This window comes from Macrotis lagotis, chromosome 2 (assembly GCF_037893015.1).
Source record: "Macrotis lagotis isolate mMagLag1 chromosome 2, bilby.v1.9.chrom.fasta, whole genome shotgun sequence".
NCBI classification, from domain to species: domain Eukaryota; kingdom Metazoa; phylum Chordata; class Mammalia; order Peramelemorphia; family Peramelidae; genus Macrotis; species Macrotis lagotis.
In genome coordinates this window covers 255,221,926-255,241,093 of record NC_133659.1, presented here as the reverse complement: position 1 = coordinate 255,241,093, position 19,168 = coordinate 255,221,926, and the positions used below count along the sequence as shown (strand labels likewise).

The window sequence follows — 19,168 nt, the reverse complement described above, 5'->3', positions numbered from 1 at the left end:
GCACAACCAATGCTGCTATTGTGGACATGAAGTAGACATCTTGTCATAAATGAGTTGATGCTGTGCTTCTTGTACAATGTTATGGGGCTGGGACAAGGGGTCTAGAGGGGCTCTCAGAGTCTGAGAATGACACAGTTTAGGAGTCCTAAGTGGGTGAGTTCTGGGTTTGAATGTTAAGAGTGTTTGACACTTGACTCAGCAGTCAAGCCAAACTGGCCATCTTTCTGTTTCTTATCCATGATACTCCATCTCCTGTTGTCATGCCTTTGTATGGACTGGGCAGTATTCTAGGATTACCTTCCCTCCTCATCTCTATCTCCCAGAATTCCTTTATTCCTACAAGACTCAGCTTGAGCACCACCTTCTACATCCAACCTTTCCCGACTCACTTAAACCCCCTTGAATTTAACTAACTTGGGCTTTATTCCCTTTCTATACTCATAAGTATACTTGTTTTCTTCTCACATCAAATATAAGCTGCCTGAAGGTAGGAATTATTTCATTCTTTGTATTTGAGTCCCTGCTTAGAAGAGTGATCAAAACCCACCAAAGGAGCTTATCATAGGTACTTGTAATATTTGCATAGAACACTGAGCCTGAAAGTATTGAAGACCTGGGTTCAAATGCAACCTCAGACACTACATATATGAGCCTGGGCAAGTCATTTAACATCTGTTTCCTGTTTCCTGTAAAATGGGGAAAAATATTAACACTTCTCTCCCAGGGTAGTTGTGAGGATCAAATGAGACATTTGTAAAGTGCATAGTTCAGTACTTATCACATTGTAAGCACTATATAAACGTTTTAGCTATTATTATGTGATGAGTTGATCAATTGATTTAAGATTTGGCTACTTATTCTTTTTTAAATGTTTATTTTTATCAATTTATTAATATTCTTTTAAAAAATTTTCCAAATTCTCTCCTTTCTTTTACTTCCTCCTCTACCCATTAAGAAGGCAAGCAATATGACATTTACATATACACATGAAATCATGCAAAGCATATTTCCACATTAGCTATGTTGCAAAAGAAAACAACCCAGGAAAAACAAAGTGAAAAATTATACTTTAATTTGCACTCAAGAATTCATCTCTCTGTGAAGGTGGAGAGCATTTTCTACAAGTCCCCATCTTGGATCAGAGTGGCCAAGTCTTTCACAGTTGATCATCATTACAATTTGCTGTCAATGTGTACAATGATCTCCAAGTTCTTCTCACTTTACTTTTCATCAATTCATAGAGATCATGCCATGTTTTTTTCTGAAAATAATCCTCTCATCATTTCTTATTTTACAATAGGACTCTATCACAATCATGCATCACCACCTGTTCAGCCATTCCCCAATTGATAAGTATCCTTTTCCTAGGGGCTAGATGACTTAATGGATAGAGTACTGACTTTGAAGTCAGGAGGACAGGAGTTCCAATCTGTCCTCAGACAATGGACACTTATTAACTGTGTGTCCTTGGACAAGTACCTCCCATCCAGGGTCATTTCCAGTCATCCTGATCCATATCTAGTCATTGTACCCAGATGGCTCTGGAAGAGAAAGTGAGGCTCACTCAAATCCAATTCACCTGCTTGTTGTAGCATCACCTCCCTGATGTCATGATCTTGAAGGACAGACATCATCATCATCATCATCATTATTCCTTTTAAAGCACATGTCTGATGCTTTGTCTTTGCTATATTATGCTATACTGTGCCATATTATACTATACTACACTATAATATTATTTATTCTGATTTGATCTAGGAAGATTCAGTAGAAAATGAGGTTTGTTAGCTATGGCTTGAACTGGATGTACCCCTTTGAGTACAAAACACTTGAGAATGGTCCACAGAGACCATGCTATAAGTATATTTATTTGTATAACTTTTGTATTCCTTTAGTAGAATATAAAGGCTTTGAGGAAAGAGGTGGTTTACTTGTTTCCTTATATCTCTAATATTTAATCTAGTGATTTTTTAAATAGTGTGTTTAAGTTAACCAATATTTACTAAATCAAACTGAATCTAGTCAGCCTCCATTGTCTAATACTCTCCATAGACTTAAAAAGACTATTCCATCATCCATTAGATTTCCTCTTCTAGATTTTTTCCTTTTCTCTTCCTTTTGTCTATGCCTTCCCATCCTCAGAGATAGAATTCTTCAGTTTTTCCCACTTTCATGATATATTTCTAAAATTGGTGCATATTCTCCACATCTCTAGAGTGAAGGAGGCAAAAGAAAGCTAGGATCTAACAGGTACAGTTGTAAGAGCATTGAACTTTGGCAGTCTTTATTTCAACCTTTGCTCCTCTTGCTGGGTGACCTTGAGAAAGGTATTCAACCTCTCTGCCCTCTAGTTTTCTTATCTGTAAAATGAGGATGTTGGACTAATTCAAATTCTAATATTCTATACTTCCATGAAGTCCTTTGGGGAGGGGAAGAGGAGAATAAAGGAATTAGAAATGAATGATGCCAAACACTAAAGTGAGACCAAGAGCAATTGGGAAGAAGGGCAGGGTATATAAAAAAGAATGTATGCGTGTGTGTGTGTGTGTGTGTGTGTGTGTGTGTGAGTTTGTGTATATGTGTGTATGTATGTATGTATGTGTAACTATTACTATGGGGTAGAATTGGGTTGGGGACAAAGGAGAACAGAAGCTAAGCAGACAGAAGAGGAATATCAGAGAAGAGTGAACATAGACTTTTGGGGGGATGACTGGAGGACAAGAGGGGTCTGTGTGTGTATGTATGTGTGTGTGTGTGTGTGTGTGTGTGTGTGTGTGTGTTTGTGTGTGTTTCACGATCTAGGTAAGGGCAGCTTTCCATTCTTTGTTTCTCCTTGATTTTTCTTCATTTTTATCTACATCTTTCATTAACTACATCAGACAAATGATTAGAGGACTTGGGTCATTGTCTTTCTGAGGGCAGATGAGATGGCCAGAGAAGACCTGGTTATGCTTCTTATTCCTCCCACTCCAAAAAATATTAAAAAAGATCATTAGCAGGATCTGGCAAGATTGTTGGCCTTGTCTCCTTAAAATGGCAACTCCTAATGGAGGAGATAGGAAGAGGAAGCCTGGATAAATCTTCCCAGAGACACATTCTCTCACTAGGAAAATTCTGGGAATGTCACTGGTCTTGGAACATGTCCAGGTATTACCTTGTCTTGTTTCAGTCAATAAGAATTAAGAACAAGTTAAACCTAATAAGGATCTTTAGATAATTACTTGTGAACCATTTAATACTGTGACTGACACATAGTAGCTCTTGTTGATAAAGCTAACATTTTTAGTGCAATATTGAATAATAGTGAGGATAATGATCATCCTTGTTTCACCCTTGATAATATTGGATTTGCCTCTAGTTTATCCCCATTGCATACAATGTTTGCTGCTGATTTTAGATAGATACTGCTAATTGGTTTTTTTTCAGGTTTGTTTTTTTTTTTTACAAGGCAATGGGGTTAAGTGGCTTGCCTAAGGCCACACAGCTAGGTAATTATTAAGTGTCTGAGGTCAAATTTGAACTCAGGTACTCCTGATTCTAGGACTGGTGCTCTATCCACTGTGCTATCTAGCTGCCCATACTGCTAATTGTTTTGAGGAAATTTTTGATATGTTCAATTTTTTAGGTTTTTGCAAGGCAAACGGGGTTAAGTGGCTTGCCCAAGGCCACACAGGTAGGTAATTATTAAGTGTCTGAGGTTGGATTTGAACTCAGGTACTCCTGACTCCAGGGCCAGTGCTCTATCCACTGCTCTAACCACCCTTCTGAGGGCAGATGAGATGGCCAGAGAAGACCTGGTTATTGTTACTAACTGTGTGTCCTTGGACAAGTACCTCCCATCCAGGGTCATTTCCAGTCCTCCTGATCCATATCTAGTCATTGTACCCAGATGGCTCTGGAAGAGAAAGTGAGGCTCACTCAAATCCAATTCATCTGCTTGTTGTAGCATCACCTCCCTGATGTCATGATCTTGAAGGACAGACATCATCATCATCATCACCTAAATCGAACTGAATCTAGTCAGCCTCCTTTATCTAATACTCTCCATAGACTTAAAAAAGTCTAGTGAGAGAATGTGTCTCTGGGAAGTAACTTCCCGTGTCAAATTCCAATGCTTTAGCTAAAGCTACAAGTCCCTTTTCTCCACATATCTATTCCTGTAACTTTGAATGGTCCTCTAGACAAGTACACCTGTTCTCATCCTTCACCCTTACCTCTTTTGTCCTTTCTCTTAGGCTGCGAAAAAATCATTTCCCCAGTCTAAGTCAGTCTCCCTCCACCTCCATCTAGCCATGACTCTGTTGTGTAACCTTTTTTGACAATTCTCTCCAACAGATTAGATGCACTAGTTCTGCTCAACTACAACCTAGCTGCCCCAATATGTTCAATTTTGCTGATTGGTTTCCTAATTTTGAATCTCCCTTGCATTCCTGGTATATATCCTACCTGATCATAGTATACTATCTTAGTAATAACTTTGCTATAATCACTTTGCTAATATTTTATTTAAAATTTGATTTATAATTTTCTTTGTCTATTTTGACTTTCCTAGTTTAGGTATCAGAACCATAATGGTGTCTTAAAAGGAATTTGGAAGAACTTCATCTCTTTTTTCAAATATTTCCTTTAGAATTTGAATTAATTGATTTTTAAATCTATGATAGAATTCACTTTTTATCCATCTGGCCCTGGAGATTTTTTTATTAACTTCATTGATGAATTATTGATTAACATTGTCCTTCAGATATTTTTAATAGCCCTTCATCAACCAAAAAACCCTATCAACCTGTTTTTTAGGATGAATGATACTGATATCTGGATCCTTTGATTAAGAATTTATTTAATGACTTATCTGTGTTTCATGTCAAAATACCTTTACATGGGAGTTTGGACTCCAGAGATACTGGGAATGCAGGTACTGGAGGCAGAGCTCTTGCTCATGTCCTCCCCTGGGAGCCCATGGGAACACACTCTAAGCTACTCTAAAATGCTGGAGACATTATGTTGGGGAAGGGAAGGGAATGGGGGAGGGGGTGGAATAGGCTGGCTGCACTGTTAGAGATAAAGTAGGAAGAATGGAGAGAAGATTTGGTGCAATGTCCTTGAATACGTTGTTCTGCCTGCAAATTATCTACTTTTGTCATTTACAGCAATTGTTCTTAGTTGTTGGCTAGGCTTTTTCTAGGCTCAACCCCCCCTCATCTTCAGTCAGTGTGTGCTCAGAGACCATAGACACAGGAATAACAGAAGTAGTTGGGTAAATCTTCAGCAAAACCAAAAACATCCTGGAAAGTCAACTCTCAGTTTTATAGGTTTTTTTTTTTTTGCAAGGCAAATGGGGTTAAGTGGCTTGCCCAAGGCCACACAGCTAGGTAATTATTAAGTGTCTGAGACCGGATTTGAACCCAGGTTCTCCTGACTCCAGGCCCAGTGCTTTATCCACTGCATCACCTAGCCGCCCCAACTCTCAGTTTTATAAACCAGAAGAAAGGAGAAAAAAGTCCTAAAGTCATTTGTATGACCCAGTGCCTCCCTTGAAGACCCATTCCTCATTTTGGTTAAGGTAGATATGCATTGAGTTTGCTTTCTTTAGGCTAGTAAGAACCAAGCAAACTGGATAATTCTTTGCTTGGTGTTATTTGTTTTGTGAAAAGACTGGAGAGGCTATCTACTATTTTTATAATATCCTTTGTTTATCTAACCAGCTGCCTAAAGAGAATGGAGAATCAGCTCCATGAAGTTGAGATCTGTGTCTTAATGTCTGAATCTCATCTTTCCACCTCTGTCCCTGCAACAATAGCTAACACAGTGAAGATCAATAAATACAAACCCAGCACTGCATGGAGAATCAGAAGTTTTCACCACAATGAAAGACGGGTTCAAATGAAAACATACTATTGTACCACAAAAATGTTATGTAAGGGTTGGTTTCAGAGAAGGTTTGTATGAACTGTTGAAGAGTGATGGGAGCAGAGGCAGAACAATTTATAAAATTGCAGTCACAAAAGGAGGCAAAGTGACTGGTATGCTATGACTGGAATCAGTATGACTTATCTTTTTTGAATTCAAATATGGCCTCAGACAATGGGAAATTCACTTTAGCTCTGTATTTCTCAGTTTCCTCATTTGTAAAATGAACTGGAGGAGGAAAGGGTAAACCATTCCAGTACCTTTACAAAAAAAACCCAAATGGGGTAATGAAGTATCTAAGATGACTGAAATGACTGAACATTTCAACAATCACATTGTTAACAAAATGATTTTGAAAAACAAAATAATTCTTATCAAAGAATAACACATGATGACTCCAGAGAATCAATGATGAATAGGTTTGAGAATAAGTTTTGAGAGAATAGGTTTTGTTTGACCATGCATATTTGTTGGGAGAGCTTCTTTTTCTTTCATTTGGGGTGGTGGTGGTGGTGGTGAGAAAAAAGAAAATAAATGTTTGTTAATTGAAAAAAGAGGCAAATTAAAAAAAAACACACAAGGTCAATGAAGAAAGAAGTTTTGGAGCTTATAATTGTGCTGGGAAGCTGATTGAGAATCCAGGACTTGGAGATTCTTAGCCAGGTCAGATGATATTAGCATTTGTAATTAGATGAGCCACCAGACACAAGTTTGATACTTGAGTTTCGCCCACTCCCACAACTAACCCCCCCATGGGGGGCACAGGGAACATAGAGTTCACCAGTGCCCACCACAATGCTGCTCCCCACAGTGCCCAAACTGCAGCCACCACTGCTCCGAATGCCACTGGAGCCCCCAGGGCAGAACTCTGTTCTCATCATGCAAGGCTCATATAACATGGCACCTTTAGAACTGCTGACAGCTGTGAAATAGAAAAGAAGGGAAAGAATGGAAAATATTTGTCCAGAACATAATGTAGTCCTAGTAACTTCCCGTGTCAAATTCCAAGGCTTTAGCTAAAGCTACAAGTCTCTTTTCTCCACATATCTATTCCTGTAACTTTGAATGGTCCTCTAGACAAGTAGACCTGTTCTCATCCTTCACCCTTACCTCTTTTGTCCTTTCTCTTAGGCTGCGAAAAAATCATTTCCCCAGTCTAAGGCAGTCTCCCTCCACCTCCATCTAGCCATGATTCTCTTGTATAACCTTTTTTTGACAATTCTCTCCAACAGATTAGACTCACCAGTTCTGCTCTCCCCCAGTCTCTTCCCATTCCACCAGCACTGAAGCCCAGAGCTCATCCTAGAACTAGGAATCCTAGTCCTAATTTCTCTATGTCTCTGCCTGTTGTTGCTTGTATCCATCCCATCTCCTTTGTCAAGGTGAATGGTCCCTGAAGGCAAGGACAATGTTTTCTTTTCCTGCAGTAACTTCTACCTGGGAATCAGAAAATGACTCTATCTAACAGAAGTACTAGAAAGTGGGGATGATAATTTTTGATGGAAAAATGCTAGATTTGGATCAGGGATTCTTGGACAACAACACCTCAATTCCCACAGTCTGGGACAAATGTCTACTTACATATATTCACTGGTCCAACACCTTCACATAGCCTGGGAATAAGGGAGAAAAGGAAGAAAAGATATTCAGATATCACAATGAAAAAGGATGAAGAAGATGAAAAGTTATGGTATTATCCCACTTCACTGTTCCCCTCAGACTGACAGGAACCAAAGAAATTGGCTTGGAATAACTCCCTCTGTCAAATTTTCTGGGTCACTGTTACCCTTGGTTAGCACAAATAATCCACACTTGATTGCCAATGAAAAGCGTTAAAGTAGATAGACACTAGGAAGGAGAGCCAGAAACAAAAACCCTGGGAAATCCACAAACCCTAACTTATTAGCAGTTCTGTTAATCGCTGCTCACCTGTGCTCCTCTCCTTCTAGCAGACGCCTGTAGGTGGCAATCTCGATATCCAGCCCCAACTTGGAATTCATCACCTGTTGGTACTCCTTCAGTAGACATGCCATGTCCTGTTTGGCCTTCTGAAGGGCCTCCTCCAGTCCTGCCAGCTTGCACTTGGCATCACTGAGGGCAGCCTCTCCCTGCTGCTCAGCTTCAGCTATAGCACCTTCAAGTTTACATCGCTACAATGGGACACAGAGAGGCATAGGCCACTAGCATCACTAATAAGAAAGAACTGGGTTTATATCAAATTATTTCCTATCAAGGGGAGGGTGAGAAAAGGGAGCGAGCAAGAAAAATGTGGAATTCAAAATCTTACAAAAATAATGCTAAAAATATTTTTGAATGTAATTGGAATAATAAATAAATTTATTTTTTAAAAATGAATTGGGTTTCTTGGACCGTGGAGAGAACATTGAGGAATTTAGAGCTACTAGTCCTCATTAAACCACTCTAACACTATATGAGATTTCCTTTGTAGATGATAAAATACTTCTTTGGAAGAAATGAATGCATGTCTACCGGTTGATCTTTGTTGGCTTGTAACAATAGAGTTAATTTTCCAACAACTTGTTGGAAAACCCCTACCAGACCTATAATCATAAGATCAAAGAATCCTAGAATTGAAAGAAAACCTAGGGCCATCTATTCCACCCTCCTAGTCAATATTTGAGTCCTAGTTATAGCAGCCTTAACTGATGATCATCCAGGCTTTCTTGAATATTTCTAGTAGCCAGGAACTCACTTTCATGGCAGTGCATTCTATTCCTGGTAGTTCTTTCTTATCTAAAAATCTACTTCCTTGCAAATTTCACTCCTTGGTTCTAGTTCTACTTTCTGGAACAATTCAGAACAAGTATTCTTACTCTTTTATGTTACAGTCCTTCAAAAATTCCAATAGACTGTTAATCCTGATTTCAAAAGAATAGTTCTGAAGATAGATGAGTCAAAATATAGATTAATAATTCAGAATAGAACTGCAATCAGGGGTATGTTGAAGTCAGTTTTGGGCAACAATATGGAGATATTTTTGCTAAATTTTCATTATGCTGGGAGTATTTTCACCTTGGAAATCATCAAACACTTTTAATTGGGTTTGATTTATTGTTTTACTGTCTAGATTTAAGAAAGTATAAATAATAGAGATTAAGTTTAATATTAACTATATGTTTTTTTTTCTCATGGAGAGTCAGTTGCAGAGTACACTCCTGCCTGCAATGAAGTTTAGAATTAGAGCTCCATTTATCTCCCCAGAGTTTCACCTGAGCTTTAGCATTTTCAATTTCTTGCTGTAGTCTTTGGATTACTCGATTCATTTCCAGGATCTCATTCTTGCTGTTCCGTAGGTTGTCACAATGGTTTCCAGCTGTCAATCTCAGCTCTTCATACTGCCAGAGTACAGAAGTCAAAATCTCCAGGGACACAAACTGGATTCACCCCAGGAATGGCATCTCCCATATCCATAATCCTTCTAACTAGGCATTTGCACATTCAATTCTTTTCTCCATCCATGTAAACCTGTGTTCTGTCTACACTTCACCTCAGATCATTCTCCCAGGCTTCCCACTAGAGTAACTAACATTTTGCATTCCCATTTTTGCCTCTAACCCTAAGACTGTCCTCCCTTCCTTCTGTCTAAACCTTAACCCACAGTCCCCAGATTCTCTTCTGTCCTATTCCTCTTATAACGTGACATCCAGAGTTCTGTCCACCAATCTTCACCCTGTCTTTGACTCCATCTGGCTCCTGTTTTTACCATCAGACCTGCCAAGAGAATCACCACCTAACTACCACTTTCCCTCTCTCCTTCCTTGGCAAGGCTGGGGTGAGGGTGAGGGTGAATAAAAGGGGGATGCAAACAGGACACAGCTTCACCCATCAATGATGTTTTGTCCTTCATTTCCAAAGAAGACCACAACATCAGGGAAGTGATGTCATGATAAGTACATGAATTGGATCTGAGTGTGGGAATTCTGTGCTAAGTCACCAACTTCACTTTCTCCTCCAGAGCCATTTGGGTCCAGTGGCCAGATATAAATCAAGATGACTGTAGATGGCCCTGGATGTGAGGTAATCAGGGTTAAGTGACCCAAGGTCACCCAGCTAACAAGAGTCAAGTGTCTGAGGCTGGATTTGAATTTCCATCCTCCTGACTCTAGGGTCAGTTCTCTGTCCTCTGTATCACCTAGCTGGCCATTTTGCTCAGGCTATGACCAACTGACCTGAAAACTGATACCTAGAATTAGATGAACTCTGCTCAGATTTTTTTTCATAAAAAAATAAAAACTCTGTATTTCTTGCTTTAACTTCTTAACAATTAAAAATATCTTGTTTTTTGGATCTAATTTCTGAATCATGACCTTAAATTCTGGTCATTGTATATTTCCTGAATTTAATAGAAGCACAAATGATAGGACAGCATAGATAATAGCAAATAATCCTAAAGGCAATTTCTTTCTGGTTCTGAAACTCACTCTTTTTGCTTTATTTCCCTAAGAGAATGATATACCTTTTGATTTTGTTTAGCTGAAGAGACAATGAACATAGAAGAGATTTTGACACCCAGAAACCCAGCCACCCAGGCAGACTGAGGGAATGGGGAGGAGCCGAATTGGAATGAAGCTTAGCTGGTCTGAATACAGAATGGAAGCCTTTCATGACATTTCACAATGTCTAAACCTCCCGCTTCAATATGCTATAGGTCACCATGCAAATCCCTGTCTCACCTTCTACCCTCTTGGTGTCTAATTAACTGATTGCACAAATTGGTGGCTATATTAATCACTATTTCTGCTTGTCTATTACTAAGCATTCTATTCTGCCAGTCTTTCCCACGTTCAGTAAGTAACCCACTAGAAATATCCCAGTAGCATCACCATCATTGTCAAGTGGTATTTTACTGAGAGCAAATTAAAAGCTGGAGCTGGACTGGGAACTTTCAATGAGTTTAGGGTAAATAAAGCTTGGGCAACTGTTCCCTGATAATGGGTCTTCCACCCATATGTCTCACTGGGACTCAGTCCTCTAACAACCAAAAACAACATTGTCTGGAATTTACAGAGTATCCTGTTACTTCATGGGGGCCCTGGCACCTCATCAGTTAGCCTTCTGCTGTTTTGTAGGGGAAATTTGCCCTCTGCCCTGCCTCCTTCCTCCAGCTATCCTCACCCGGCATTGGTACCAGGCTTCAGCCTCAGCCTTACTCCTGCTGGCAATGTCATCATATTGAGCCTTAATCTCAGCAATGATGCCGTCCACATCCAAGTTCCGGCTATTATCCATCTTCACAATGACTGAGGTCTCAGAGATCTGAGACTGGAGCAGGCAGATCTCCTGGCAAATGAGGGAGGGAATTGGAAAGTCAGTGAGGTCTTCAGGGCAGGGTGTTTGGTATACTAAAGATACTATATTAGAAATAATGTTTCCCCAAATGATCCAGTGGCTATATTTTTGTTGCCTTTTCAAGCATTGTCTCATTGATTCACATTTTCTCTTCTTCACAAAAAAAGCTTCATCATTGCTTATAGCAAAAATTATAAGCCCAGACCCTCAGAGACCCATGGCCTCTGATTGAAATTAATATTTAAACTGAGAGGAGGACTCGGGAAGATTCTTTTTTTAGGAGATTTGCTGCCTAATATTCATTGGTTCTAATTTTAATGAGATAAAAGTTTTATCTTTTTGCATGAAAATTTTCTCACTGGTCAGAACAGTGAGACTTTTTTTGTATCATAGATCCCTTTGGCAATCTGGAGATAATATTTTAAAATGCATAAAATATAAAGAAATAGAAATTAAAATTTAAAAGTTAGTGAAAATAAAGACATGCTCTTTTCCCCATACAAGTTTTTAGATCTCTTGAAATCTTTCCTTGGCCTCACATTTCAAACCCTTGGGCTAGATGTTGAAACCACACCCAGTCCATGGATTACCATAGTATGAACTCATTTACCTCTTCGTACAAGTTTCTCAGAAAATTAGCCTCCTGAACCAGGGCTTCTACATTGGTCTCCAGGTCAGCTTTGATCAGAAAGGCTGTATCTACATCCTGAAGGAAGATAAGACATGTGAAATCCTAAACACGAGCACTACCAGTTATTGCTAAGAGTTTCTAAACTTTTCCTTGGCTGAGGGCCATCCTTGACTAATCAGAGCAGTTTTTTCATTAAGCAGAAGGAATCAAGAGTCCTGTGGTCTCTTTGTTTAGTAGTTGGAGGAAAGGTGGGGATGATGTAAATAGAGGAAGAGTAATCATCAGCAGTAGCAGCTTCATGTATCATAGCTAGTTGGCATTTGGGAGGGGAGAAAGGGTACACCATACTCTGACCAGGACTTTGGCAGGAGAGGGTTTTATGTTTATTTTGTTTCTAGGGAACACCTATACCATAGCTCCCTGAAGCTTTGATTGCCTTGACCTAGTTGGGACTTCCTTGCTTGAAGTATCCCTGCTTTGTTGAAAAAGTATTAGGACACTCTTTGTATATATATGACAACCTTCAATTATCTGAGTATCTTAGATAAAGTAGGTTTGGAGTGGAGGAAGTTGACCCTAGCATTAAGTTAATTATCATCTTTGCTTTATAGGAGACCTCAAACCTGCTTTTGCCTTAATGAATTGAAGAAGGTAAGACATAGGAAGACCTGAATATTCTAAGAAATTTATTTGAATTATCCATCAAACTTTAAGCTTCTTCATTGTATTACCCCCATCATCTAACTCAATGCTCTGAACACAGATTTAAAGGAATTCTGTGAATGACTAATGCTCAGCCCCTTCTTCATCATATATCCATAGGAGGCAAAGGGGCATTTGTTCAGCAACCTGCTTTTCCTTTTGGTTGATAGGAGAGGGGAGCAATAATGATAGTATTGCTGGGTACTGTCCAGGGTCCTGGTATTCTGTGGAACCTACCTGAAGGGTTCTAGGAAAAATTTCTATGCCCAGCCTTCCCTCACCTTTTTCAAGGCCACAAATTCATTCTCAGCACAGGGCCGCAGGGATAGTTCTTCCTCATATCTGAAAGGCAAGGACAGAAAATTACTTCTTCCTGGCTTGTCCCATTTGGAGATGACTTCTTTAGGATTATGGGATTTGGAAAGGGAAGAGTCCCTAGTGATTATCTAGTTCTACTTCTTTGTTTTATAGATGAAGATCCTGAGAGATGAAGTGATCTTTAGGAAGCCCTTCCTTGTATGAACTCTTATCTTAAGTATTGGGCTAGGCTGTTCTTTCTATTCTTTCTACTGGTAGGTGGGGAAGAGATGAGAGGATGCTGTTGAAGGGGGAAATCTGGTTTCTGTGTTGAAAGCTAGTTATCTAATTCCTGATTCTTACCAGCTAGTCTAAATGTCATCCTCTCTTTACAAACAGAAGTGAGTGGAGGGGTGTCAATTACATAATTTCCTGGACCCATGTAATAACAGGTATCATCACTGCTAAGATTTAATTGAAGATTACAGCAACTCAGTGAGTAGGTAATATTGCCCCCATTTTACAGATGAGGAGGCTGAGGATTTGAGAGGTTAAGGGATTTTTCTAGGGTCACATGGGATGAGACAGATCTCCTGACTCCAAGTCCAGTGCTGTTTCTATTGTTCCAAAAGGAGACCTGAGACCTTCTTGCCACTCCTCAATTTAGTACTGATTGAATGATTGAATTTGACTTTCATATGACTCTAATTTCCTATTTTCCCCCCTCCAACCCCTCCCATATATAATTTCTTCAAACACTCAAGTAGCTATTGAGACTTTCTCTCTTGTCCTTCATATCCAATCCAAATCTCTTTGTTTGGGCTTAATGTTCTCTACACCACCTCTTCCTCACCTGACCAATATATTTTCTTATGATTTTCCTATAAGGATTCCCCTTTCAAGATTCCTGATATCTCATCCTCACCTCACCTTAGGTGTATAATATATAGTGTTCCTTCCCAGCTGGCATACTTCCCTAACCTCCTCTGTACCTCTCTCTCCTTCCAAAGTCTGTGCCAGTTTCTCTTTTTTCAGGGACCATTCCTTAAATAATTCCACTTGACATTATTCCTTCCTGTGTCCTTGGAACTTCCCTAAAAAGTTTCTTAGCCTTTGTTTGCTCTTATTTCTGTTTCTGAGTTTCCTGAGCACACGTTCTTTCACTTTCATCAGCTACATGGAATAGTGGATATAGTATTAGATGTAAAATCAGGAAAATCTGAGTTTGAATTCTTCATATGATATATCACTAGGCAAGTTAACAGACCTCTCTTCAACTGTCAAATAAGTATTATAACAATAGCATCATAGTGTTATTGTGAGGCCAAAATTAAATAAAGTTGGTATAGGGTTTCATAAATCTTAAAATGCTAGATAAATCGTAGCTATTATCATTTTCAGTCTAAGAGTTTTCTCTTACCCACTACACACAAGGAGTATTCAGGACTCACTAGACATCCAAAAATCTGGTTTGTAGTAAACATGCCACCCCTTTTCCATCTTTCTGCACAATACACTGGCTTCTCTATTTCTCCCTTGTCTAGAATGAAGGAGGAGGGCAGACTCACTTTCTCTTGTAGCTTTCCAGCACATCCTGCAGACCACTAAGTTCTGTCTCCAGTCGCACCCGGTCTCCTGCCACACAATCCAGCTGCTTCTGCAGGGTGCTGATGTAGGTGTCAAAGATGGGTTCAATGTTGCTCTTGCAACATTTCTGTTGCTGCAGAAAGTTCCACTTGGTTTCCAACAGCTTGTTTTGCTGCTCTAGGAAGCGCACCTACCAACCAAATAGCCAGGAGATCATTTGGGATTGGGGAGAACCTGGAGAACTATGCCTATCAGGTGTAACTTTGTGAGGAAAAGGTACAATTTACATTATGGAGCTTACAGTTTAATAGGAGAACTTACAGTCTAATATATAATGGATAACTATAAAATACATTATTATGTGACACATGTAGTCATGATATAGAAAGTGAAATATAACATAATCTCTAGGGGGGATCTTCAAGGATATCTCCAGTTCTGACCACCCAATGTATCCTCAAACTGATGGAGGAGAATTTCAGGTATCCTTAACTTTCTAAATCATCCACAGATATCAGTAGGATAGGATGTGAGAGGTGAAAGGAGGGTTAGGGATCATCTAATACAATCCTCTCATTTTTCAAATAAGAAAACATGGATGTTATCCCATGTCTGAAAGGAATTCCTCCCTTACCTTATTCTTGTAGATACCCCAACAGCTTTAAAAACACAACATGCTATGTCCTACACCAGATTTCTCTCAACCCTTCCATTTCCCTACCCACTCTCCACTCCCATTGTTTTTGATTGTCAAGTCACCAAGACACACAACAAGCTGATAGTGGAGTCAGAACTAGAATCCATGTCTTCAACTTCCAAGTCAATGCTCTACTACTACAACTCCCTTTCAGTATAGTGATGATGATGATGATGATTAACAGCTGACATTTAAGTAGAGCTTTAAGTTTCACATTTTGTTCTGACATCCCCTCCATACAGATAGATAGGTAGTTAGATAATTGATAGGTAGACATGAACAATTAGAGCTAGATGGATGGATAGATAGATAGATAATTTACAAAGTTCTACATGTCAATGATATTTGGAGAGTTAGGACTTTGTATGAGATCAGAACTCATTTTTCCTAAGGTTCTTTTCATTAAGCCACATTAGATTCGGAAAAAGGGAAGCAACATGGCTTGGTGTCATGCTGACCTTGAAGTCAGAAAAGGTTCAGTTGAAATCCCCCCCTTTCACAGCTGCTAGTTGGGTGAGTTTCCCCATTTATATAAAATGAAGTGATTAGACTCAATCTTTTCTAAAGTCTCAGTAAGTTCAGAAACAGGAGGGAGAAGGAAAAGCAACTTGATAATCCACTGACTGGAATGCCATTTATTTGGTTAATAGAGGAAAAAAAGAATCATACTTCTTATCTCTAGTATTTCATTCATTTATTCATTCATTCATTTTTCAAAATTTTTTTTTAGGTTTTTGCAAGGCAAATGGGGTTAAGTGGCTTGCCCAAGGCCACATAGCTAGGTAATTATTAAGTGTCTGAGACCAAATTTGAACCTAGGTACTCCTGACTCCAAGGCCGGTGCTTTATCCACTGTGCCACCTAGCCACCCCTATTTTTCAAATTTTTTAGTACCTATTATATATATGTTCATGGCATTAACTAGGTTCTTAAAAGTCTCTGGAAAAAAGTCTTCCTCAAATACATACAAATAATCATAAAAGGAGTTGCTGATTATATAATTTTAGAGCTAATCACTTCTAAATGTTCTTAGAGTTGGAAATACTGATAGATTATCTAGTCTGACCCCATTTTACATATGAAGTAACTGAGGCTTAGAGGTCACATCATTCAGTCAATAAACATTTATTGAGCACCAACTATATGTAAGCATTTTGTTAAGTACTAAGGGATATAAAGAAAGGCAAGAGGCAGGCTCTGCCCTTGAAGAACTCACAATCTAATGGGGGAAGCAACATGCAAACAACCCTGCAAATAAGCTAGATAAGGAATAATTTTGAAATAACAGAAGGCCCTAGAATTAAAAGAGATTGGGAAAGATTGCCTTCAGAAGCTGAGATTTTAGCCAGGACATGAAGGAAGCCTGGGAAGCCAAGAGGAAGAGATGAAGAGGTAGAACATTCCATTAGTGGCATAAGAAGAACTGGTATTATATGAGAATGAAAGAAGTGAAGGCAGTATAAAGTTGATCTATACAAGCCAATTCTTCTTGTGAGAAGTTCTGGGTTTGGGTTCAGGTTAGGCTGAAATCACTTAATACACTGGATTTTCTGTGAGACTTTTTTTCCCTGTAAAATGAGGATTACAAGTCCTGCCTATCTCCCAGGGTTGTGATACTCAAATAAGAGAACATATATGCAAATGTTTTATCAACAAAAATACATATGTAAGATATTATCATTATTATCTTTATTCAGGCTATTTCTGTATTCTTCCCCATCTTTCCCAACTCCATGATCATGGATAATAGAAAACTGATTCTTATAGATTGTGGTCTTGGTTTTCCAGGCCTTGATTGGGTGATGGTATTGAAATCTACTGCTATGATGTGTTCTTGGAGTGTAGAGTCACAAATTTAGGACTATAAAGAACTTTATTTATCTATTTGGTTTTTTGCAAGGCAATGGGGTTAAGTGACTTGCCCAAGGTCACAGCTAGGCAATTATCAAGTATCTGAGGTCAGATTTGAACTCAGGTCTTCCTGACTCTGGGGCTGGTGCTCTTAGCACTGTACCACCTACCTGCCCCCTTTAAAGAACTTTGAAGTACACCCAGTTCAAACTCATTATTTATAGATCAGAAAACTGGTTCAGAAAGGATAAACAATTTGCTCAAAATGAGGAGAGTAGTAAATTGCAATTCAGTTTAACTGTTTAACTGACTCCTCCCATGGGAGATGTTTCTTGCTTCCCTCCATGGCTAACCTCTCTCTCCCTTGAAATTTTGGAGGAGTATAGTTGGTATTTACTTATTTTTATATGTCATTTCTCCCCCCAATAGAATGTTAGTTTCCATTCTCTACTTTCTGTATGTTTGTACTGTGTGTGTGTGTGTGTGTGTGTGTGTGTGTGTGTGTGTGTGTGTGTGAATTTGTTTCTGTTGTTTCTTGTTTCTGTAATCTAACATCTAGCACATTGCCTGGAACTTAAAGGTTGGATTTCAACTCAGGTCCTCCTGCCTCCAGGGCTGATGCTCTATCCACTGCACCACCTACCTGCCCCTCTCATGGTCATTTTTGGCTTCCCAGTGGTCTCTCCTTTCCATAAGCACATATGAAAAATAATTGACACATAAGTAGCTCAGTATATCCTGTCTGAAAAATTGGACCAGAATTGACCAGACCTGGTTTCCTTATGAGTTGATTGAAATGAGAGAAAGGAAGTCATTATTTATGATTATTTGAGGATGAATCTGGGGTTTTAGTCAACCAGGTTTACTCTAGGACCATGGAAAAGATAAATCTAATGAGGACTTGAGGACTTCCCACTTATGAGCCATCCTGCCTCAATTTTCTCACCTTGTTGATGAATGAAGCAAATCGGTTATTGAGGCACTTGATCTGTTCCTTCTCATTCCTCTTCAGTTGCTGTACACTAGGGTCTATATCCAGCTCCAGAGGGATTAGCAGGCTTTCATTGACAGTTACTGGGGTGATGCAGGGGGGAGGTCCACAGGCTGCCCCCACTCGGTAGCCGAAGCTGGGCAAGCTACACCTGGAGGCAATTCGGGGCTTCCCACAGCCTACATTGCACAGGCTTCTGGAACCAAAGCAGCCTAGCCACCGGAGGGTTCCCGTGCCCCCTACCTTGCATGGCCCCTTATTCACGGAGGAATAAGTCACTGTTCGAGGGATTACAGCAGAACAGGAGCTGAAACTTCGGTTGCCACATCTGGAGCCCATCTGGAAGGAGCGGCAAGACATGGCAAGAGAGATACAAGTGACCAGGATCAAAGGGAAGAAACAGCGGGGACCAGCCACTGGCACAATTCTCAATCAAGTCACCACAGATCTTCCCCCCGTTTTTATCTGAATGAGGGGGTTGGATCTCTGAGCTAGGCTAAACCCTAAATAACCATTAAATCACTTTTATGAGCTTGGGGCATTGGTAACTGCTAAGACCCAAGCTAGATAATTAGGAATGGAGAGGAGAAGCCAACGGACAGGGTAGATGAACCATATAAAGTTTCCATTTGTCCTCTTTTCCATATTTATGAGAGTGATGAAGGGGGCTGACTAGACAGGTGTGTTTGATGTGTGGCTGCAGAGCCCTGAGGAAAGTGAGAGTTGGAGGGTTATCCCATTTTATAGGAGGTAAGGAAGTGAAAGATTGGCTCTTTACCTGGATGATTATATACTTCAGCTACACTGAGACCTCAGGGAGAATTCAATATGATCCAATATGTCATGTCTATTTTCCTAATGATACATCTGGGGTTTCAAGGATTCTTGAGACATAGATCTCCTCTGATTTTCCAGATCCAGATGGTCCCAAAGAAAGTGGCTTTCATATAGGTGGAATAAATTTTCCAAATCATTCTAGTACATGCTCAGGAAACCAGTTATGACTCAAAGTATTCCCCCTAAAAATTATCACAAAGGGAACAGGTTACCCAGAGGTACTTGAAGATAAGCTGGCTAAGCATTTCCTTGGAGTGAGAAGTACAGAAAGAACATTCAGAGCTGTGAACAAACCTTTGGCCTTTATATCTAAAAAATTAAAAAGAATTTAAGCCATGAACTAATAGATAGCAGA

General features: G+C 39.5%; 1 protein-coding gene across 1 annotated transcript; it reads right to left on the bottom strand.

Moving 5' to 3' along the window:
* Positions 1–6,584: 6,584 nt before the first annotated feature.
* Positions 6,585–18,336, bottom strand: KRT82 (keratin 82). The gene is made up of 9 exons (XM_074220747.1): positions 17,932–18,336; positions 14,419–14,627; positions 12,835–12,895; positions 11,831–11,926; positions 11,047–11,211; positions 9,141–9,266; positions 7,840–8,060; positions 7,492–7,523; positions 6,585–6,832 (listed from the first exon to the last, which is right to left on the bottom strand). The coding sequence occupies exons 1-9, from the start codon at positions 18,334–18,336 to the stop codon at positions 6,585–6,587; spliced, it is 1,563 nt and encodes a 520-aa protein (XP_074076848.1).
* Between the last annotated feature and the right edge of the window lie 832 nt (positions 18,337–19,168).

Bases quoted from the DNA above. Each gene is read 5' to 3' on its own strand.
- KRT82 (XM_074220747.1), bottom strand. From the start codon at position 18,336: ATGTCTTGCCGCTCCTTCCAGATGGGCTCCAGATGTGGCAACCGAAGT. The intron at 14,628-17,931 runs GTGAGAAAATTG...TTTGGTTGGTAG, and splicing joins TTGCTTCATTCATCAACAAG to GTGCGCTTCCTAGAGCAGCA. The intron at 6,833-7,491 runs GTAAGTAGACAT...TCTATTTCACAG, and splicing joins TGTTGGACCAGTGAATATAT to CTGTCAGCAGTTCTAAAGGT.